The sequence below is a fragment of the Mytilus galloprovincialis genome, chromosome 11, assembly GCF_965363235.1.
Source record: "Mytilus galloprovincialis chromosome 11, xbMytGall1.hap1.1, whole genome shotgun sequence".
NCBI lineage: Eukaryota > Metazoa > Mollusca > Bivalvia > Mytilida > Mytilidae > Mytilus > Mytilus galloprovincialis.
Window position 1 is genome coordinate 57,517,077 of NC_134848.1, and position 24,904 is coordinate 57,541,980.

The window sequence follows — 24,904 nt, forward strand, 5'->3', positions numbered from 1 at the left end:
TCTAGTTATATTGTACATTGTATCTTACTTTGTTTTGTTCTTTGTTGTTCTTCTTGTTGGTAATTAGTAATAATTTTTGCTGTGGACGCACAGTTTATTTCCAATTGTCTATACAAATGTAGCATTTTTACCCTTTTGTTCCTTAAATTGTCAGCTTAAACTTTTATATGTAAAAGGTTATACTTTAAGATGCGTCAATGATGATGACATATTGCTAGTACACCCATTATTGATACATTGCATTAGAATGGTCAAATAACTATTATATTGTTTGACACAGCATGAGCATAAACTGCCTAGTTTTTCGGACATTTCTATTTGCATCGCTTATTTATAGATACATGTCTCACTCAATATATTTTCTTTTTACACAATGACATAATTATATGTTTATATATTATTTCTATATTTCTATACTATGACACGGGTTATGTTCTTCTCATATATGTTATGATGGTATGATACTAAACCCCTAACGGGAAGGATTGTGCCTGATGTTCATATGATGAAATCATAATCTTTCAGTCAGTTTAATTGAAGTCTGGAGCTGGCATGTCAGTTAACTGCTAGTAGTCTGTTGTTATTTATGTATTATTGTCATTTTGTTTATTTTCTTTGGTTACATCTTCTGACATCAGACTCGGACTTCTCTTGAACTGAATTTTAATGTGCGTATTGTTATGCGTTTACTTTTCTACATTGGCTAGAGGTATAGGGGGAGGAATGAGATCTCACAAACATGTTTAACCCCGCCGCATTTTTGCGCCTGTCCCAAGTCAGGAGCCTCTGGCCTTTGTTAGTCTTGTATTATTTTAATTTTAGTTTCTTGTGTACAATTTGGAAATTAGTATGGCGTTCATTATCACTGAACTAGTATATATTTGTTTAGGGGCCAGTTGAAGGACGCCTCCGGGTGCGGGAATTTCTCGCTATATTGAAGACCTGTTGGTGACCTTCTGCTGTTATTTTTTTCATGGTCGGGTTGTTGTCTCTTTGGCACATTCCCCATTTCCATTCTCAATTTTAGTATTTTCAATCTTTCTTCTAATATGGGTTTGTCCGTTTGGAGGTTTGATTTTCTATTTAAATTGTATTGTAGTCTTCAATTCTATGTTTACACATAGACGACCCTTTCTGTGTACTGAAGATATTTGTAAGACTTTAAAATTTTAATCGAGGAAGAACTTAATTAATTTAACTTTTCATTAGACAATCCCTGTGAGATTAATGTATGCAATAATGGAGGAACATGTATCCACCTGTATGATGATAACGTGGTTTGTTCATGCGCAACCGGATACAGAGGTTTAACATGTGACGGTAAATATGAAATTCAGTGCACAATTGGTGAATTGCGGTTAATTAAATGAAATTTGAAACAGAAAACACATACAATGAAAAACTTGATTTCATAACTTCAATCACCGAAGAATGCTTTCCGAACTTTACATTAGTTTCGTAATTTGCATTTAAACAATACTTGTAGATTTTGACTAAGTTTACATTTTGTTATTATGTTTTTGTACTATAAGCAAGGGAGTTTCTTAGCTTACCATAGACCAGTCAGCAGTCCTGATGCCAAAACTTCATGTTAAAGGGAAATCATCATTTACAAATAAAATTCCATAGCAATAAGATAATGTAATAAGAACTGAAAATCGAACTAAGACAACTGTTACGATTTATTGATTTTCAAATGTTTTATTTGAATAAAATAATTGTTTGAACTGGAATAATGTTAAATGAATCTAACACATTATTTGCATTAGCAGTTTACAATAATCCCATTCATCCATGTTGAGAAAATTGTTTGAAGATTGGTTGACGAGTTTTCTGGATCACTGAATCATTAAAAGTTTCTAAAGCATGCCAATTGTTCTTTAAAGGAAGCTATTCTCAATGTCAGATATTTAATGAAAATAACTGCACATCTTCTAACCAGGAGAAAGCGAAGTTTGAAAGATATTGCTATTAGTATAATTGTATCTTTGATTTCAGACAGAGAGTTTATATTCACTGGCAATAGCAATGACCCATGCGACCCTGATCCATGCGCGAACGGAAGTTGTAGGAAGTTAAATAAAAACACAATACAATGTGTATGTGACGCTGGATATCATGGACGATTTTGTGAAGGTATATCTAAATTTTGCTGTTGGAAGTTTTTATTTTTTTTTAGATTTTGTAATCCACATAAAATAGTTAAGTTATATATATCATTGGCTGCCAGAGTGTTCTAGTGGTGACGGTCTTGTTTATATATCGAAATGTCTCTTGTTCCACCTAAGAAAAGTGTGTGCGGCATTTAATAGTAAGAGCAAACACTGATATACCTACAGTAAGAGAACATTGCCCGGATGTGATAATACAAATATCAGTAACTACGTAAATTTAAGATCAACACAATGAAACAAACCATTTAGATGATGGATTATAGTTCTATTGCGTTATTGTTGTTTCCATTACTTAAAACAGAATCGTTATTCTTGTACAGTAAAACCACTCGTAGCAAAGACATGTCAATTTCTAGTTCTATGTACAGCAAAACCACTCGTAGCAAAGACATGTCAATTTCTAGTTCTATATTGCATGAACATATTTCCATTTATCCAGGACTTATATTCCTATATATCATTTATAAGTCAAATCAAGCAACACGCCCGATGTCAAATCTGTTTGGATTCTACCCAACTTAAAAATTTGAAATTAAAAACTCGACTGATTTAAGATATAAAAATAAGAAGATCAGGTATGGTTGCCAATTAGACAACTCTTCACAAGAGATCAAGTGACACATAATTGAAAACTGAAGATCACCATACGGCCTTCAACATGAACACATCCCCTATAACATAGTTAGCTATACACAGCACCGTAATGACAAATGTAAGACAATTCAAATGAGAAAACTAATGGCATAATTAAAGTACAAACTATTGAACGAAAACAAATATGTTACACAGCAATGAACGAAAACCATTGAATTACAGATTCCGTTTAAAAAACAACTTTAACCATATTGTTTAACACATGCCATTATTTCAGTAAATCCCTGTGATGCAGATCCATGTAAAAACGGAGGAGTATGTTTCACTAATGGTATAGGATACTACTGTGCGTGTACAGAGTTTTCTTACGGGAAAAATTGTGAAGGTATATATATTTATATACAGTTTTCATGTATCATACACAGATAAGAACAAGTAACAATATGCTAGCTATGTACCGTGGTCGATGCAATAAAACAGCCTTAGCAAATATAATTTGTCCCTTATGTTACAAAGAAGTGGAAGATGAATGTCATTTTTTCATAACATGTAAGAACTTAATAAACTTACGGTTAAATTGTTTAATGACATTTCTCATATTGTACACTTTTTTAATTAAAAGGAAATGAAAACAAATTTGACTTAATATTTTCTTGCGAAGAATGTGGAATGTGATATGAGTGAAATATATAATGATAGAAACGACTAGATATAATACCAATACATGAACTCTGTATGATTCATGACTATTATTAATATATATTATATAATATGATACATTATTTGAAATTAGGATTGTTAAGAGGATGCATATTGCCAAAAATAGTATTATAATGAATATTAACATTTTTCTCTGTTTTTTGTTCTCGCAATGCTACATATTGGTATTGTCTTTTATTACAATGGTTGCAACGAATTGCGTTGATTTCCCAGTAACAAATGTTAATAAACTCCATTTCCTAATTTTGATCGTGTAACAGATGATCCAACATTGACACATTCAACACTTTATAAATCCAGTGTTTTCGACGTTCACGAAAATATATCATTCGCGTATACATGTTGGTTTACACCACTTTAAGAAAGAAATTAATTGTAAAGTCTATTTTATGCGACTGTCATACAAGTGAGAGGTTTAGCTAGCTATACAACCAGGGATAACCAATCCATTTTCTACATGATAAAACTGCTGCACCAAGTTCAAAATATGACAGTACCTGTTGTTATCTATTCTTTTGATGTGATTGAGCGTTTGATTTTGCCATTTGATTAATGACTTTCCGTTTTGAATTTTCCTCGGAGTTCGGTATTTTTGTAATTTTACTTTATTTGTATCTTTAGTTGTAATTGGCTGTCCAGACACCACTCTACTGTCTGGGGACTGTGAGGATTCGTGTTCTGTAATAGGCTGTTCTACTGGACAGATTTGCTGCTCAAATGGCTGTGGAAAGGAATGCATGCAGCTTGTCATTGGTAAATATTTATTTTTTCACATATTTCTTAAATAAAGAAATTCTGTATAGATGAAAACAGGTGAAATAACTCTAGATCACTATGCTACATGTTTATTTAACACTATACTTCAATAATTAAATTACATGTTTCAATGTAATATTTTATTTTTAATTGGCAAACAGCAATTTTCACAGTTTTATTTTGAAGTAGAATACTACAACGACAGCACGACAGTATTTTTTTATAAGGTTAAAGTCTACTATTGATACAAAATAATCGTAAATAATTGACAATTAATTTAAAATTACGATAAAGATGATGTTTACCTGTTTATTTAAATGATATCTACGACAATAGTCATTAAACTGAATATTGGAAACTGTTATCCTTTAAACTGTAGATACTTGACATGCATGCAAGGATAACCCGTGCAACAAAATGAGGCCACTTGTGATATTGTTGAAAACTATTGATGCTTATATTGTAGATATTGAACACGCATGCACAGACAACCTGTGCCAAAATAGGGCCACTTGTGAGATTGTTGAAAACTAGTGTTGCTTATATTGTAGATACTGAACACGCATGCACAGACAACATGTGCCAAAATGGGGCCACTTGTGAGATTGTTGATTCTCTCCATTACCAATGCAAATGCCAGTCTGGATATATAGGGCCATTCTGTGAGCAATGTAAGTTGTCAATTTTATTCAAAAAGAGAAACAGAAACAGAAACCCAAAACAAACAACTATCTACACATCACTGCATACACAAAATGAAGATCGAGTAACTTGTTTTTGAACCTGGGGTGAGTGAAGGATAATGACAGTATGTTCCACATTTGGTAATGACATTTTGCTCATAATAAGTTAAAACCCAGTTTTAAGTAGAATTAACTAATAGCATATTCATTTTTATTATGAAACGGTAGGTCTTTGAAAATCAAATGAAGACAACATATACAAACATGGCATTGTTTCTGTCTTTTTAAAAACGTTACAAGCTGACTTTTTACTGTTGCACTTTTACGGTCTTTTTAAAGAAAGGTGGAGATGTACAAAGCAAAGAAACACGCTTTATAATTGACATAATTATATAAATTTATTTCATTTTCTTAAGGTTTAACCAAACCTAAACCATGTGATGCCAGCCCTTGTTTCCATGGTACCTGCTATGACATTGGAGACGACTATTATTGTGTCTGTGATACTGGATATAGTGGCTCCACCTGCTATCGTTAGTTCATTTATCATATTCATTCTATCTAAAATTTCAAATATTTCACTAATTCTGTACATGTATGCATTTAAACTGGTTTAAAGACGTGTCACGGTACTTTTCTATCAGAAATTCATGTATCTGGTTTTGATGTTGTATTGGTTATTCTCATCGGATTTTGTCTAATGTTTAGTCCGTTGCTGTGTGTGTTAAATTTTAATGTTGTGTTGTTGTTCTCCTCTAATATTTAATGCGTTTCCCTCAGTTTTAGTTTGTTACCCCGATTTTGTTTTTTGTCCATAAATTTATGAGTTTTGAACAGCGGTATACTACTGTTGCCTTTATTTTTCACCTGTTATTACAACATGGTACATTACAACATGATTTTAGTCACATGTATTCTGCCGCCGTATTTATTTTTAACCTTCCACTTGGCTTTTGCCTTTATGTCATCAGAAAAATAGATTCGTAATCTTACCCCGTGGACAACAATATCAATTATCTATTCATACGCACATTTAGAAATTTCAAAGGATCAAAACTTCACTTTTCCAGTAGATTGATATCGGTATCTACTGGTTGTCATATGAACTCTTTCAATATATTATGTACAAAACAAACATAAAGCGTTATTTAATAATTTTGTTAACACTGAAGGCTGTATGCGTATTGATTTTTATTGTAGACCAAAACTACCCTTGCAGTTCCCCAAACCCTTGTGTAAACGGGTTTTGCGGCGTCACTTCTGATGGCCAAAAATGCTTTTGTATGCTTGGTTACACTGGAGAACATTGTGGTAATTTATTTAGAAACGTTCGTACTTACAACTAAAATGATGCCTTAGTGGTCAGTATCACAATACACAGCCAACAACTTATATCAATAATATATGAACAGACCAACTACAACACTAATTGTGTTATTAACTTTCAATTGAAAATAGTTTACAATACCATAATTATCTGATATATTTGGGTCTGGATAGGTCAGTAATTTCTGTATTCTTTAAATTTCGACGTCATTTTCCTCTACTTTTTTTTAAATTGGCTGCCAATTATTTTTCCATTTTTTATATTTTATCAATACTTTATTCACTATTGTTTCCATTGTGTGGCCTACTTTTCTTTTTATTTTATTCAATTTCCTAATTTGTATGTTATATATTGGTCCATTTTTCTTTACAATGTAATCCCCATTGCGTATATTCTAAAGTAAAGGTATGGTTTGTTGAAGGCGTTACAGTTACCTTTATTACTTCCTTGCCCACTAGTCCCCAATGGAGTGTTGTCTCATTTGGAATCATTCACATATACTCTGTTTTCATTTTGTAGATGTTTCAACAAACCCTTGTGATACCAACCCATGCCATAATAATGGAAAGTGTATCAAAAAGAGTCAAACAACATACACCTGTGAATGTCAGTATGGATATACTGGGCTAAGATGTGAAGGTAAATGTAAACAACAAACTGCAACTTATATGGCATAAAGAAAGCGTGACTTCAAGCAGTAGTAGAATGATAATACGTTTGGTAACGTGTTTGTACGCAGATTTCCTCTGGTTACCATTTGCATGTTAGCCTGCCAAAAACAGTTACATTTACTGCAATATTTATTTAATACGATACATAACTATTAGGTTAAAATTCATCTGATATTCAACGCGGACTATACTGAAAGTTAGATTGTATTAAGGTGGTACCTAACACTACAGGGAGATAACTCTATAAAATCAGGTAAACGTTTTAATTACGTTGTGTTTTTAAGGGAATATTAAGCTTCTCAATGATCAAAATAAGTGTTTGTCAAACTGCTATATAACCAGTGTAATGTTTCTGATAAAACGGTTGGTTCAAATATTTTTAAATTTTTATATTTTTGTCAAAGAGTCAAAGTGAATACTTTGTCAAAATTTTATAAAAATTAAACCAGCCAAATTAATTTTAGTGAAGGTGTTGGGTACCACCTTATTGGAATTCAAAGCACATACACACCATTGGGTTTGTTGCTGTTAATGAAAATCGACATGGATTGATTGATAATTGTTTAATTTTGAATGGTAAACAGTGCTTGCGGTATCTAGTACTAGCTAAGGGGTTAAATTGAAATTTACTTAAATACGGATGGAATGAGGTAGTATTATTCACTTGCAAGTGAATAATTCATCATCAATGTTTGTTAGCCTATTTGGACAAAATTAAACCATTAAAGCGATATACTATTTCACTATTTCATTCTCATTAATGGTTGAACAAAAACAAATCATATTTCATATTTTTCATATATCTCGTAGCTAGCTATATGTATATAGTGTCGCTTAAAATATTATGATACATAAACTGAGAAATACATAGTAAGGAAACATTAAATAATAAAATAATAAAGTTTTTTCTTAACTTATATACAAGTTAAATTTTGTACAATTTTCGTGTATATCAGTTATGCTTATAAATTATTGAACCCCAAAACGGTCGCTTTTGGACTTGTTATATGCACTATGCAATGAGTTAAGTCTGCAATCATAAACATTCGATATTCTATCACCATAAACAACCAAATGAATAAATCAAGCTTATTCACCTACACTTACCGACCGTGAAAAACTCTCATGGGTAGTCAATAGTTAAAAGTACCACGATTGTAATTTAATACGCCAGACGCGCGCTTCGTCTATATATGACTCATCAGTGACGCTCAGATCAAAATAGTTATAAAAACCAAACAAGTACAAAGTTAGAGAGCATTGAGAACCAAAAAAATCAAAAAGTTCGTTTCAAATCACCCTTATAATACACATATTCCAATATTTATTTCAATAGATGTTCCTGATGTTCAAATAGATGATATCCCATGTCCTTGTGACCCAAACCCATGCAACAACGGTGGACTATGCACTGAAACAGGGGCGACTACATTTTCGTGTGATTGTGGATCGCAATGGACCGGAGACCGATGTGACGGTAAGAATGAAATTGAGCATGGACAGCGGAATATGTAAAAGAGACAACAACCCGACCAAAGAGCAGATAACAGCCGAAGGATACCGATTGGTCTTCAACGCAGCGGGATTATCCCGCATCCGGAGGTTAGCCGCAGCTGGTCCCTAGATAAAAATGTGTTCTAGTTCAGTGAAAATGGACGTCATACTGAACTCCAAAACATATAAATGAACTAAAATTTATAATAAACACAGGAATAACAAAGGCCAGAAGAGCCTGACTTGGGACAGACGGGCTTAAACAAGTTAATCTACATGAAACTTTACTTAAAAATCAACTGCAATGAAGATTACAAAACGATGGGTAACAGTATCTGTTTTTACTTTCGGAATACATGGGATACCCCCAGTTTTGCAAGGATTCGTGTTTTGTGTACTTTTGACTGTCTGTTGATTTGTTTTTTATAGCCATGGTGTCATCAGTTAATATTCGACTGTTGAGTTCGAATGTCCCTCTAATATCTTTTGCCTATCTTTTTGTTTTAAACATTATATCAATCAGGCTGAATGGAAACAATCAACTGAATGTGTGGTAGAAGTACAAACATTGCCTTGTAACAGATCTAGACCGGTATATATCTTTTGGGGTATGTGTGTTATTGTGTTGCTGTCTCATTCAGCGCAAATGAAATCTTTCTTATCCATTTTTATTCATTTTTTCTACGTTCATCTTCATTACTTCGTATACAATTATGTATGGTTTCTCATTTCAGTGCGTATACCAGGTCCTTGTGATCCAAACCCATGTAAACACGGTGGAACATGCACTCAAATCGGATCAGATAATTTTATGTGCCACTGTAGACGGAGATGGTCTGGTGATAGATGCGAAGGTTAAATAATACAGATAATATGAACATTTGAAACACTAAATCTGATTATTTTAAGATTGTGCATAAGATAAAGATTGTACTAGTATTGGTTTTATGAGGAAATTGACAATACATTGATTTATCATAAATTTCAATAATGAATATATAACAAATATGGGTTTTAGTTTCACGTATAATTCTTCTTAATGTTTCGGTCGACATATACCTTTTGATAAATCATATTAGGCACGAAAAAATGCAATCACTAAAATACCGTGTAAAACGGCACCATCTAATACCATTTTGCTCCTTTATAAAGCTTAGAATCGAATGTTAAAATAGCGGTAATTATCGACATGTCCGATTCTAACTACTTTGAAAATTGAGAACTATTTCAGGAGTTATTGCCACTGAAATGCTTTTTTATATTTTGATTTGTAGTTTTGTATTTTACCAGAAACAAATTAAAAAAAGCTATCGGAACTAGGTTACACATAAAAATTTCAGAAACACAGATTAAGGTTAGAGTGTAGAATGCAGAAGGGAAACTGTGAATTGGTAAAAGAGATAACAACCCACCATAAAAGCAGATAGCACTCAGATAAGCTTAGCTCGCCTTCTAACAATACTATATACTAGTTCTGCGAAATGGACGATACACAATGAATGTGCATATAAAAGTCATAATTAGCCAACGGGGCCTGTTAAGGCGTTTGCTGTAAGAAGTGAAGCCTATTTATATACGGCCCAAATAGGACACTTGAATGGACTCTTACTGAAACAGGAAGTAAATATAACCATTCGCTAATATTTTGGCATGGAAGTCTGCTTTTTTATGTTTTCATGTGTGTCATTTTCATCCTGGTTTGTAGTAGTCTTCCATTTTTTTTTTACGTTTTTTATATTCTTATTTACTGGCAACACAACTGGAACACCTTTATCTTTGTCATCATTAGGTAAAATAATATCGTTTCAGATTTCAAATGCCCCGATTATACATGTTCCTCGAGCGAATATTACACAGGATGTCACCCAAAAGGATGTGAAATAAAAAGTTGCCCGAACTATCCGAACGCTTATTGCTGGTAAGGTACCTTTTTGTCATTTCAATTTATTGAGACTTACAAATAAATTTACCAAACTACAACATCGGGATACAGGTCTGAGACTGTACGTGATGTTAAAGAGAAAAACACACACGTCAAAGGAACATATATATTTTATTTTGCTTCCCCAGTCCCTTTGTTGATAATAAGTTTGTTGATTGAATGTCTGCTACTTATTAAAGTCCAACGACACATAACGATAATTCGGGCATATCTTGGACGCAAATGTCAACAAAGAAGGACAGCATATTTTCTCAATGATTTACTTTGATCAACTCAACCAGACAGATTTTACTTTTGATGGATTTAGCTAATATTTTTATTTCCCTTTTGGTCATAGTGATTTTAAACTGTTTCGGTTCTTATAAATTCTTAGCTTTCAAGTAATCTACTTTGAACGTTAAATGTTCCGGATAAAGATTAATTCAGATCAGCTGGTAATTTACAAAATGTAGTTTTCACCTTTTATTCTTTACATTTTATACTGTCACTGAGTAGGTACGTTAAATCAGTTTTCGATATTTCTTCTGCGTATCACAGTTAATTGTAACTGATTAACAATTCAATTCAAATATATATTGCAATTAGAACTTACATTTTTATCAAGTGACATAAGTGAAACAAAATAAAAACTAACAATATCAGCAAGATAATGATACGCATTATATAAATACTGCAAGACTCCCCTTTCCTCAGTTCTGTAGACTTTTTAAATAGAATGCAAGCTTATTTAGCTGAATGTGTAATCAAAGGTTAAGGATATCTGTAATTTTCTCTATACTATTTAAATCGAAATACATTTTTGTAACATTGCTGTTAATATCACAATATTAAAAGTAAATGTTAATATATCTTCCCTTTTCTATAAATATATTGCGGTCACTTTTTCTAAATTTTGTTATTATCTTCTAATAGCAGTTAAACATTGGTTAATTTTTCTCTATTTATAGTAACAATTATTGTGGCGGATGCAACGCTGTGTTTTATACTAGAGGAAAAGGTAGAAAGATACCATATTCGCAGTGTGGCATTCATGGGAAGTAAGTTTTACCCTTATATAATATAAACAAAGATGTGGTAGGATTGCCAATGAGACAACTCGTCATAAGAGACCAAAAAGGTCAGAAATTAACATCATTGAGCGAAGTACATACAGCATAGTCAGCTATAAAAGACCCCAAAATCATAAATTCGGAAGAGAACACTAACGGCCTAATTATTTTACAGAAAAAGTAACTAAAACAAATATGTATACTTTAACCACATTCTAAAAGTAAAGACAACTTAAACTTCTCAACGATCAAAATTATTGTTTTTCAATCTGCTGTATATTTAATAAAAATTTTCCTTTAAATTGTGTGGTTTAATTTTTTGGAAATTTTTATATTTGATTTCAACAGTTCATAGTTATTATTTTGTCCAAATTTAAAGAAAATTTACAAATTTGTTTTAGTAAAAGTATTCCCTTAAGCATTAAGTATTAAAAACAAATATATTATATGAGTATTATCAAAAGTGCAATTGAACGTCTTTTAAAAATTAATTGCATTGTATTCAAGTAAAGCTTTAGTAATGCTATACTATAGTGTAATTTTACAATACGCTAGTAAATAAAGTGTAACTTAACAATAATATGTTTTAACTTTAAAATACTATGGTGTAAATTTGCGGTCTTCACGTTTATTCCAATTGGGCTCTTTTGTTCTATATTTCACTTATTAGTCTGCAAAAAATAAATTATAGTTTGAATAGCAACGTTCAGTCAAGCAATTTTTGTTTAAGTAACAGATGATAGCTGCTACCACCCAGAGTAAAGATTGTTTTTAATAGCTGTTCTCTTTCTTTTTTTTTGGTGAAATGAAGATAAAAAAGTTCCTTTCAAATGTTTAGTAAAATCAAGATCCAATATACTGGCATTAAATAACGTTTTCTACACGTCAACAATTTCGCAACGGTCGCACTGCCGGATTTGTTTATGAAACTCTCTAAATAATTATTTTGTAACTTAAACTTGCATTTTTGGTCCTCAATGTCCTCGACCTCGTTCTTTATTTTGACTTTTTTTTCAATCATAATTATTGGGACGAAACACGCGTCTGATATAAACAAATGATAACCATGTTTCTATGTGTAGTGTATCCACATCGCCCGATTAATGATTAGTCTAGAACTCGGACGCTCTGTTGGTAATGCCTATTGAATAGATGTTGATAATTTGATCCGAACCAAATAGTTTTTTTTTGTATTTTCAGATTAAGATATTACTATAATCTTTTTTTTTCATATTTCAGATAAATATGAAGACAAGACACAGAGAGAATATTTATAGAAAAGGACATACATCAACATGAAGTCGCAGTAAAACACTTTTTTGTGCTAGTAGTTTAAATGATGTATTATGATATTAATAGTAAATATAAATTTGAACTTGATATTCTAAGCTTGTAGTTTAGTTAAATTGATATTTTTATCACGTCAGAAATAAATGACAAATATGTAGTACGGAACAAGCGGTTCCATGGAGCCGTACCTCTCACTCGGTATTTTTCAATAACAATTGAAAAAAATGACAAGAACTTTGATTTGAAGTCAGTGAACATAACATATTGATTACCACCATACAGGTCTGAGTTGAAAACTGTTCATTATGTTTTCAAGATAAGCAAAACTGAAAAAAATGTTCACATTAGGAATCGTAGGTGGGGAAGGACAACTCCGATAAAAAACATAATTAGTGATTTCTTTGATTAAGATATTTTGTTGATATTTTGTTGATATTGTGTTGGTGATGATTTCTTCGGGAAAATAGTCAAATAAGTGAAATGTATCCACTGGTGATTTTGGCCATGTATATTAAACAAAGTAATATTTTGTTGTCTATATTTGCCTCTCTTAATTGCCATAATTGTTTGTTTTTTTGGGGGCAATCATGATTAATAAAAAATCCACATAAATGAATTAAATGAAATATATCGACTGGTATTGACCATGCATATTAACATAATATGATTTTGTTGTCTGTTCTTTTTTGGGGGAAACATAATTAATAAATAAATCCTCATACCTGACTATTTCTCCTGTCGATTTCGGCTATCACACTTATCTGTATTTCACCTTTTGCTATTTAAAGTTACTTCCTATTTCTGATTATTACATAGTTGCTTTCATTATTAATGTTTTCTTTTATCACTAATATTTTCAAGATTGAAGCTTTAATTTTCACTTAATTAAGGAATACTTAAAACGGAATCTTTCTTTGGAAACCGAACATTACATGTTAGCTTATCACATATACACATCGTTTTAAAGTTTGTTATGCTCATTTAGATTGATTGAACAACACATACTTGTATTAATACAGCTGTCTTTTGATATATCGAGAACAATGATCATGAAAAAAGTAACATTGGTCAAGTTTTGCGACTGGAACGTAAAAGTATAGATTCTTGATAGAAATCGAGAAGACACATGCAATACCAATACATAATCTAATTTTATTAATTATAAAAATAAATTGGATAACTCTGACTGACAAAATGGTTCAACATTATAATCAGTATCGGGAAAATATCAAGATTAAAAAGTGCACCGTTGCTTGGAAACGAAACTTTACGACAACAGAGATGATTTCAGTTTCTACGTTGTGAATTTCAATTTCAATACAGCAACTTTCCAGCAGCGCCTGCCTACGGAATATATATTTCCCAGTTGATCCTATCATGATTTCCTTAATAGAGGTTCTCTGTTAAGAAGCCTTCAAGAAATTCTAAACCATGAGTTCCAAGTGGTGAAGTAGAAATCATACCTTCGTAAGTTTTATGGGCACCATCACGAGTTGGTTGAACGTTTTGGAATATCCGTTTAACAGGTGATAGCTGATTTGTTTCTGATGTAACTACAATCCTGTTTCCTTCTCCATGACCGACCTATAAATATATAACCGAGTGTGTACTAACATGAGCAACACGACGGGTGCACATGTAGAGCAGGAATACCCTTCCGCACATGAAGTCACCCTAAATGTTTGGTGGGGTTCGTGTTTTTCGGTCTTTAGGTTTTGTGTTGCGTTTCGTGTACTGTTGTTTATCTTTTTCATGTTTTGTTTTATTAGACATGGTGTTTTCAGTTTAATTACGACTTGTTTGAATGTCCTTCTTGTATATCTCGCCTCTCTTTTTACACACCTACAACAGGAAAATTGCTGATCGAAATTACAAAGAAACAAAAATGTAAACAAACATTTTTTTTTCAAATTATTAATGCATTGACTACTTTTCTCGTCAACAATATCATGAATATCGTTCATTATTACTGTTTAAAATAAATCTTAACGTTATTAAGGTTTAGTTTATGCAGAACATTTGCAATTATGGTATACAGTTTTCTTATCACAGTACTACTTTGTCTGCACCTCCTGCATAAGTTTCATTTTTTATAAAAGTTAAGACTGTCTCTCCTGATTTCCATTTTTTTTTTATAAACAGCCAAATCCATAAAACGAAGATTCTTGTTGATTTTAAAATTGGAAGAAAAAGGAAAACAACTGTCACATGTTGAACTTGGAACAAAGACTTCCCAAAAAATTGTGGATTAAACCATTTTTTAGCTAGCTAATACGCCCTTTTGTATGACAGTTGGTTCATGTTCCGTAACATTGCATTGCAAATTTGAATTAGAAACCAAAACAGACATACATTATTAATGTGGTCAAAACACTTTGATCGGAAAACCTCTTTTCTTTAAAAATTAACTCGTGTTGAAACAATTTTAGTAAACATATGTCCAGCAAAAGATAGCCCAAAAAGTAAAAATGAGAAAATAAAATTTGTTTCTATTTCAACTATTTACCCAGAAAAACCTCAATGAATAGGAAAACTTGTAAAAGTGGCTGGTGCTGACTTGGTATTGCCGAATGTTTGTCCTTTGTAGGATCAGATCGGACAGTGTGTCCATGACCTTTTACAGTAGAAGAACAGTCCGTCGTTGTTAAGCTTCTGGGATTTGTTTTGGTGACTGTATTGATAATTCCAGGGTCAAACTTCTGTGCTAAACTTATTCTCCAAGTTTCAAGTATCTAGTATTTAACTCTTCACTTCCACCGCCTCTGTTGTCAGGTGTGTTAGCTGTACGCTCGCGGTTAGCTCTGGAAACAGTGGTTGTAGCATCATTTACACTGCCAGCAAGAGGATCGTCAAGGTATTTATGGACAGTATACCACCCATGGCGATCTGCAGTTTTCAGAATCTTATTGCGTTTTTTGAAAGTGTCAATTCTAATCTTGACAATAGATAATATCAGGTCAAGTGATCGTGTCACTCGGAACTAAAAAAATCAAATTATTTCATGTTGGTTAGGAATGTGTCTCGATGCAAAATTTGACCAAACTATGTAAAATTTGCGACTAAGGCAGCTACCATTTGATTTTTATGGGGGGGGGGGGGGGGGCTAGGATGCAAAATTTTGTCCTGCATTTTTTTTTAGCTGTAATCTCTGTCCTGCCTTTTTATTTTTCACTCTGTTCGGTCCTGCCTTTTTTTTTTTAGTTTATCCTGACTTTTTTTTACCTAAATTGTCGTCCTGACTTTTTTTTTTTTGCAAGTGTCTCATCCTGCCTTTTTTTTTTTTGTACTTTTTACTCAAAACTCCTGTCCTGCCTATTTTTTTCAAATTTCATCCTAGCCCCCCCCCCCCCCCCCCCCCCCCATAAAAATCAAATGGTAGCTCCCTAAGTTTTAATCTACTCAACAACACTTTATTTACAGCACGCGATAACATGCTGATTAAAGCATACGTGTATCATTAATCATTATTATTTGTTTCTTCATATATCAAACACATTTTTTAATTTTAGAATAATTCTTCATTAACAAGGACACAGTCTGTAAAACGCCTTTATTTGAGTTTTTAATTCATTGTTATTTTTTTACATTTCTTTACAGTTTGATCCAACCAGAAATATATATATTCATAGAATATAAAACATTATCATTAAAATAATAATAGTAACGACACGCCTATCTTTACACATATTGTGTTTGAATTGAAAGTTTTTTTTACTGCAATAAATATCAAATTAAAATCACTGATGTAAAATTATATCAGTTAATCAACTTTGGAGACCGAGTCTATGTTACGTGGCGTAGTGGCGAATTAACCAGAAAGATTATGAAAATGCACATTAAAAATTAATTATTGTGTATTTTATAGGTTACAGAGTGTTTATTTGAGATTGCCTATAATAAACCATTAGAGCCCTACTCAGAGTTATTTACGCCCAACCTGATGAGTCTTCACATACGTCCTTGTTAATATAAGTTTTCTGTTGCGTTTATTTATTTATTTATTTTTTTGTTTTGCTTTACAAAAGAAAAATCAAATGTATTTAATATCATCTACTCTTTTATTGAAAAAGACACACATACATACACTTTAAAATGTTACGTTACATTGTTCTTTTCTTATATTAGACACAAGGTTGTTATGTTTTCAGTTCGGAAGTTTCTACATAAATATGTCTCTTTTAACACCGGTTAAATTCCTTCGACAACAATTATATGGCGAATGGATGGAATATTGCTGAATCAAGACAGAATCGTGTGACTTCTAGGTGCGATGTTGGTATATTTCTTGTCCATCTGTTCATTACAGTTCATTGTAATTACGAAATTCATTGCATCAATGATTGTGTCGTCTTGAATGTCAGCCAGGTCCAACTATATAATAGAAAATGTTTTTTGTTTTTTAAATACAGCTTGCAATTGATTTGCAACCAAATTAGGCCACAACAAAAAGGGATTTAATCCAAGAATCTTTTGATTTAATTTAGATTTAATAATAATTCAAACTACCAAGGACCTGTCATCACCATTATATTCATAAAGGCATTTAATAATTTTAGTTTCTTGTGTATAATTCGGAGTTTAGTATGACGTCGACTATCACTAAACTAGGGGCCAGCTGAATTCGGGAGTTTCTCGCTGCATTGAAGATCCATTGGTGGCCTTCGACTGTTGTCTGCTCTATGGTTGGGACATATTCCCCATTTCCATTCTCAATTGTTTTTTTTTGCACGAAATTTTTAATTTTATGTGACAAATATTATATGCATATTAAGTACCATTATATACTAATTAGTCTTATGTAACGTTCTTTGTTTCAGACTAACACATTGTTTTGCTACTAAGATAATATAACACCGAATTATCGAGTCATTCATTTCACATGATTGGTGGAGACCCAGATTTACAAATTCAGAAGTTATGGCTTTGGACCGTACCTCCTTGACATTATGAAGGGACAGGGTAATGTGATTTGCTATCCGAGTTGGCTTCTCATCCTTTCGGAACACCTGATATTCCCACCGATAGTTGTAGGGGTTATGATGTTGCCAAATATGTTTTTTTTGGTTTTGAATTTTTTACCGCAAGGTTGTGATTTAAAATGTATGATTGCAAATGTTTTTGTCTTTTTCTTATAAAGGAAAATAATATTTACATGTGCAATTCTGCTCGTTTTGTTTATGAAACTTCTCAGCGCTGTTAAAGCTGTTATAATCGTAATAGATGCAGCCATTCCACTGAGTATAACAGCTATATATGTGAAAGATGAGTCTAATTGTAGGAAAAATAAATAAAACTTATTTGAGCTCCATTCAAAACAAAATAATTCAAGACTATAATGGCTCTTTACGATGAGGGCCTATCAATCGATTGTATATATAAGTACAAATGTGGCATTTTCCGTTCTACAACAGCATATTTGTCCATAAGAAGAACAATGAAGAAGGCAAGACAAATACACAATGTATATTGTCTTTTATTATTCATCACTAATAGGTTTAGCAAACTGTTTCTCTTTCAATGAGTACACAATATTATAACGATCTAGATATCACTGTGTGAAGATTTCATGGTTTAAGTACAGGTTTTGTATAGTATTTAAGATTTGCCAATTATGATATAAAATGATAAAGAGTCAATCGACAATAGTGACGTCTGTATCAATATTTATATCTGCTTACACATTTCATACAAAAACTATTATACATTAAATTCTTTACAAAGAAATGCAAAAAGGTATATACAAACATATTTCAATTGATCCGTTGCTGATACACTAACAATTTCCCATCTTTAATTACTAATACATACTTGTACGAATTTAAATATTTTTAATGTGACTTGCCATTCGTCTTGGTCTTATGCGTGACTTTGTCAATGGCTGATTCTATAGGTCGGGTTGTTTCTATCGTTAAATCCATAGAGGATGATTTCATAGTTATAGACTTGATGCTATTCGACATGGATTCATTGTGTGTTCTCGTAACTCCTAAACGTGATCCTTCGTCTATTAAAATGATTCATATTTATCTTTATTGGATATATATATTTAACAAAGGTGGGACAAAAGTTCCTAGGGGGACAGTCATACGCATAGATTGAAAAAAAACTAACAACACAATGGCTAAAATAAAAAGACAAACAGAAAAATAATAGTACAGAAGACACATCATAAAACTAAATACTTAGCAACACGAGCCCCACCGAAAACTGGGGGAATGATCTCAGGTGCTCCAGAAGGGTAAGCAGATCCTGCTGCACATGTGGCACCCGTCGTGTTGCTTTTGTAATTATGACAAATAATGTATCAACGTGATATGTTAAACATTTTATGTTTAACTACGTCTCCTCTGAACAGATAGAAAATTATGCAGATTGATGCGTTAAATGCATGTTTACATTTAATTTTATGTAATATATCTGTATGGTAGGAATATCATACCCGAATTTTGTTTTCTGTGATCAAATAACTTGCCGCTTATAATGCTTCTGATATTGATTCTTTTTCCAGTTTTATAACGCTCTGAACTCCGGTCATAAATAGGGTTAAAGCTTAGAATACGTTCCTATTGATGCGTATTTCTGAGGGCATATATATATATATTAATATTTATCAGCAATGCTTTAGTAGGATATTAATACTTTGCTGATTCATTAATGATTTCCCATTTTTAATCACTAATAAATATATATGTACGAATTTAAATATTTGACTTGCCATTGGTTTTGGTGTTATGCTTGACTTTGTCTATTGTTGATTCCAGAGCTGGGGTGGTGTCAATCGTTCGATCCATAGAAACGATAGAGGATGTTATCATTGAAATAAACTCTTTGCAATAACACGTTGATTCATTTTGTATTTTATTAACTGCTAAATGCGAACCATCGGCTATAAAAGAAAAATGTGACATATTTATCGTTATTGTAGTATTAGAAATATGTATAAACAAATGATGCATCAACATGATATGTTAAAACACTTTCTCCAATCTTATGTATATCTAAACAAATTTTCAACAGTTGAGGTATATGTGAAAATTGACACGTTTATTAAATGTTCACATTTGAATTAGTAATATATCTGGTCGGAATATTTGTCTCGAACAGTTATTTGTGTGATCAAAGAAATAGTGTCTTCTAATAATGCTACTGATATTAATTATCTTTTCTGGGTTTTTTTATGTGTAGAACCCCGTGCATTTTAATCTGAGCATTTTGTTATTATCGCTAGTGAAAATATCGTAGTGCGACTACTTTTACTTGTCAAGCATACCCTTCATTTGTATTACACTTGTTTAGTAAAATCATTACTTAGTATATATAAAAACAAGATGTTTTTTTTTAGTTTTACTTCAAATATTCCTTGTTTTCCTAATGAGTTATTGTATGACTTGCTGTGACGGAACATATTTAGCTTACAAATATTGCATTGTATATTGGTGAAAGGAAGTACAAAATGACATTATGGATCAACAACACGAATACAAGTACAGCATTGCATGCATTGATGGACAGCAGATAATACAAATACTGTTATATTAAAATATAAATACAATAATTTGCCTTAAGAGTTCACAAAATATCTTTACTTAAAGGGAAACTTCGCAAAAAAATCAAAAATTGATATTATGTTCATTCTGTATACAAATGCTCAAATTCATAGATATTAAAGTTTTATTCCGCTAGATAAGCGATCACCATCAATTTTAAATTTAGAGTATCAATTCTCTGCGATCCGCCATTTTGTCTTCTTTCCCGATTAATAAAAACGATATGTCTATAAACCACAAAGAAACAAAACTACAGTAACCGATGTAGTCGTAATTGCGTGTCGATATCTTGTCAATCGTACGGTTGTTTTATCCGACTAACTAACGATCACTAACTTGATACGAAAAATATTCTTACTTTTTTTAAATTACCATGGTCTGTTGTTTTTAAACTGTTGATATTGGAATTAGGTGAAAAGTCAAAGTTGAAATCATAAATAAGTGTTCCGTGAAAATTGTTTTCGAAAATCTAATTTGTTCATAATTCTTTAAAGTAATAAACAAATATATTTTGATCTTCCCTCATCTGATCACCAGCATGGCTAAAGGTATTACTTCCAAAGGTATTGTGAGGGGTGTGAGGTGACACGTCCAGGTATTCAAGCGATTTCCTGTGGGGCTTGCAAGTTCATGCATCGTTTCACTTCTGCAGGTATTGATCAGTGTACACGGCTGATAACTTATAACTTATAATTTTCCATTTTGAACTATCAGATGAATAATATACAACTCTGTCTTACTTGTCATTACTAAACTCATACGCTTGTTTATAAATAACATTTCTGGTGTAAAGAATATAATTCATAAACATATAAATAATACCTAAAAAAATAAGATTTGATGAAATTAAAATCTATTTAAATATTTTTTCCAAGGGTGAATTTGGGAAAATGTAATATATAGTCATTGTCAATAGTGAAGGACAGATTGGAACAGACCAGAAATATTGATTTAAAAAAATGTACGCACTTGCCGACGATTCGTTTATACGACTGGTTAGAAAGTTACGGAACTATACTGCGCAATTTAAAATATATACATGTATACATTGAACATAAGAAAAAAACATATATTTTGAATAAATAGGGGTAAAAGTGTTGTAAATAGACTAGTCCACGTATGCCAACAGTATGTAATCATCGAATGTCGATAGACTATTGTATACCAGACGAAGAAGAGAACCAATTTGATTTAAATACAGGTCGATGTATAACTTTTGCTTTGGTTCATTGAAGCTGTGGACCTAGTAAAATCACAGATTTATATTTCAATAAGATTGTTCTCGAACAAAGGAAGTAATTCGTCATCACAATTGTTATATATGCCACTGGACGAACACTAATTATCCCCAGGGAATGTGAATATTTTGCTGGGAAACTTTTGAGTATCAAAGTTTCAAATTAATTTCGGGATTTATTTTCTTTCTTGGTATTCAATAACAGAAAAAAGAATAAATTACTTGTTCGCTTAATAGGGGTATTCTTGTCAGATAAAAGACTTTTAGTTATATTTAAAAAATAGGGAAATATGACATTAAATTGGTTCTGTCTTTTTTTTAAACATCGTTAAAAAGATGTGTGTCTAAGGTGAACGCCACAAGAACCCTGTAATACTAGTACGAGAGTATAGCATGTAAACATTCCTTCTCAATAATATGGTTGTATTGGAAATCTTTTTATACAGATTGACAACTCATTGTCCGATATGCATGTAATATTTCCCACATGACGCCCATAGTTCTTTCTACCATCATCATCTTATTCTGTGATATTTCTGTAAACATCGATGGTTCACACCCAAACAAAATGGGAGTAATGGACCTTCAGAGCTTCTCCGTGTTATACACTTGTGAAATATATAGACGAAATTTCTGTATTGAAATGAATCTACATCTCACAAACAGGATTTTCAAATAACGATTGTGAGTAATCACCTTACAAACCAATATAAACGTATGGCAAGATATAACCATGAAGGAATTTAGTTTTTGTCAGACGCAAGAACTCATCACTATATATATCATAAACGTATACGTATATATATATGCATACAGTTTCAAATATTAAGAACAAGCGGTCGATGTCGATAGTCTGTTTTCTAACTGTTCAGAGTTAGACATGTCACTTGTTCATTCTTGGAAGCCTTCATATTCCCCGTCTAACGATGGGAACTCTATCTGGTTGTGTTGACTATAAATGCTTGTATGGTAATTCTGTCGTTTATCTGTACAAGCGGTTGCATTTCCTCTCCTTTCCCAACAAACAAACGAACGAAACGCCACTAGTCTGATTTCTCTGGAGCTCATCCTCAATGGCTCTTATACGTCAGGAAACTTACATGTATACTAATAATGATTGTTTCAAGAACAACGATGTATGGACGAACTATTATAAATTCGTCAATATCAGTTATGCATGACTAAAATATAACTTTTATTACAACTACTGTATTACTTATTTGGATTAATGACGGCTATCATGTTCAACATTGCACAAATATTATCATAGAATTTAAAAAAAAATCCTCAAAAATCCTCAAAAGAAATAATGCCTTAGCTTAGATAATTGATATTCTTTTCACAAAAAGTTCGTGTAAATGATTGTCAAATGAATTTAATTATGTAAGAATAAAATGTTAAAAAGAAACTAAAAAAAAATCATGCATGTTGCATGTTGTATTTTTTTGTCAATTAAAAACTTTAAAATTGCAATAGTTTTATTAGCATTTAAACACAGCCAGATTTGAATACAAGTTAAGAAATTCCGGTAAAGTCAATGATATCAAACAGATGTACAATGGTATATCAAATTGGGTAATATTGCATTTAGTTTTTATAAAAGATTAAAACTACTATTTTTTGCTTCATATTTGAATCTTTACGCCAATTGCCGCTAAGAAAGTAATCACAAATTGTTTCCTTTTATTTTTATACACTTTCGGAATTACGAATCTGAATTTTATTTTCAATTAATTTACACAATTTAATTAGTGTATCTTTATTCTCATCGTGTATTAAATCTTAGTGTATTAACATCGTGACAGCATACTCTTTCTAATCCTTTCTGTTTATCCTTTCCAAATAACAACATTTATACCTGTGTACGCTTGAACTCACACCTGCGGCTAAATAGCTACAAGGTAAACGAATTGACCTCAAGCCGAGAAATATACAGTGACCTTTACAAAATAATATACACACTCTGCTCACACATTAGTTGCATTGAAATGATTATCAAAACAATAACGGTAAATAGAACTGAAATATTTTCAGTTCAATATCAGTAAAAATGTTCAATAAATATTTTATGAAAAAAATCTCAACAATAATTAATTAAATTTATTCAAAAACATTTACTAGAGATAATTTTATAGGAGTTTAATTCAATCAATACAAAACGGTATATGCATATTCATTTTTGTTCATTCTTATATTGTGGTTAATAACTTCGACCATTCGTCAGCTGTGCGCTTTTAATTACGTATATTGTCGATAAGCTATAAGAGTTAAACAGATTTCATTTTTTCCCAGAATTCAATAAATCGGGCTAATACGTCACGACCCACTCGAGAATTCAACCAAAAAAGTTACAAATACTTGATTTTCTCCGTTATTAGAAGGAATATAAATTTAAAACTTTGCAAATGTGTTTTTTTATGTTAAGATGAACATAATTAGATGATAAGTAAAAAATCACGGAATTTCCCTTTAAAAAAAACAACAAAAAAACAATATGGAATCACTAATGTGCTTACTTGAAGGAGTTTATTCATAAAGGGAGGTTGCTCTAAAATTAAAACTTTTATCACTGTTGATATTGTATCCATGGATGTAAGGGTCCCCAAATGATAGTATGAAATACACCCTTACCATCATTAATGCGTGGAAAGGATTCTCAAGTCACGACAAAGAACAAAACACTTAGAACGTGATCTCTCCGATGACTTTTGTAGGACGTGCAATTTTTTTTTCAAAGCATCATTATGGTCTTATAACTAAAACAAAACAACGCAGAGAAAAGATCTTTGCCTATCGTTACTTACTTTTACTTAAAAATTGTAACTATTTCTCTACTGTTGCACATTACACCCTATCCTATCGTAAAATTAAACTGATATCTTTCAGTCTGTCTTCGACTAGTGCTCACACTACTACTCCTTTTCACCATTCTCAGAACTGTTTTAGAAATTTCTTGATTGTTCTACAAATAATTCCGATCACAAGTTTGTATCTCGAAAAAAAATCATCATTTGGCGAATTGACAATAATTTCTTCGACTCATTAGCGAGTTCCTAATCGTGATGAGTCATTTTGCCTAGCAGACGGTTTTATGCCCCACCTACGATAGTAGAGGGGCATTATATTTTCTGATCTGTGCATTCGTTCGTCTGTTTGTTTGTTCGTCCGTTCGTTCGTCCGTCTGTTTGTCCCGTTTCAGGTTATAGTTTTTGGTCAAGGTAGTTTTAGATGAAGTTTAAGTCCAATTAACTTGATACTTAGTACACATGTTCCCTATGATATTATCTTTCTAAATTTAATGCCAGATTATAGTTTGGACCCCAATTTCACAGTTAATTGAACACAGACAATGATAGTCCAATTCAGGTTAAAGTTTTTGGTCAAGGTAGTTTTTGATGAAGTTGAAGTCCAATCAACTTG

General features: G+C 31.9%; 1 protein-coding gene across 1 annotated transcript; it reads left to right on the forward strand.

Annotated features, from left to right (window-relative positions):
- The first annotated feature begins 1,203 nt into the window (after positions 1-1,203).
- Positions 1,204-12,804, forward strand: LOC143051262 (uncharacterized). Its single transcript, XM_076224221.1, has 13 exons — positions 1,204-1,320; positions 1,999-2,136; positions 3,046-3,153; positions 4,110-4,241; positions 4,796-4,915; positions 5,344-5,460; positions 6,128-6,238; positions 6,774-6,893; positions 8,262-8,402; positions 9,154-9,273; positions 10,229-10,337; positions 11,309-11,398; positions 12,650-12,804. The coding sequence occupies exons 4-13, from the start codon at positions 4,226-4,228 to the stop codon at positions 12,651-12,653; spliced, it is 948 nt and encodes a 315-aa protein (XP_076080336.1). The 5' UTR covers positions 1,204-1,320; positions 1,999-2,136; positions 3,046-3,153; positions 4,110-4,225; the 3' UTR covers positions 12,654-12,804.
- Positions 12,805-24,904: the final 12,100 nt, after the last annotated feature.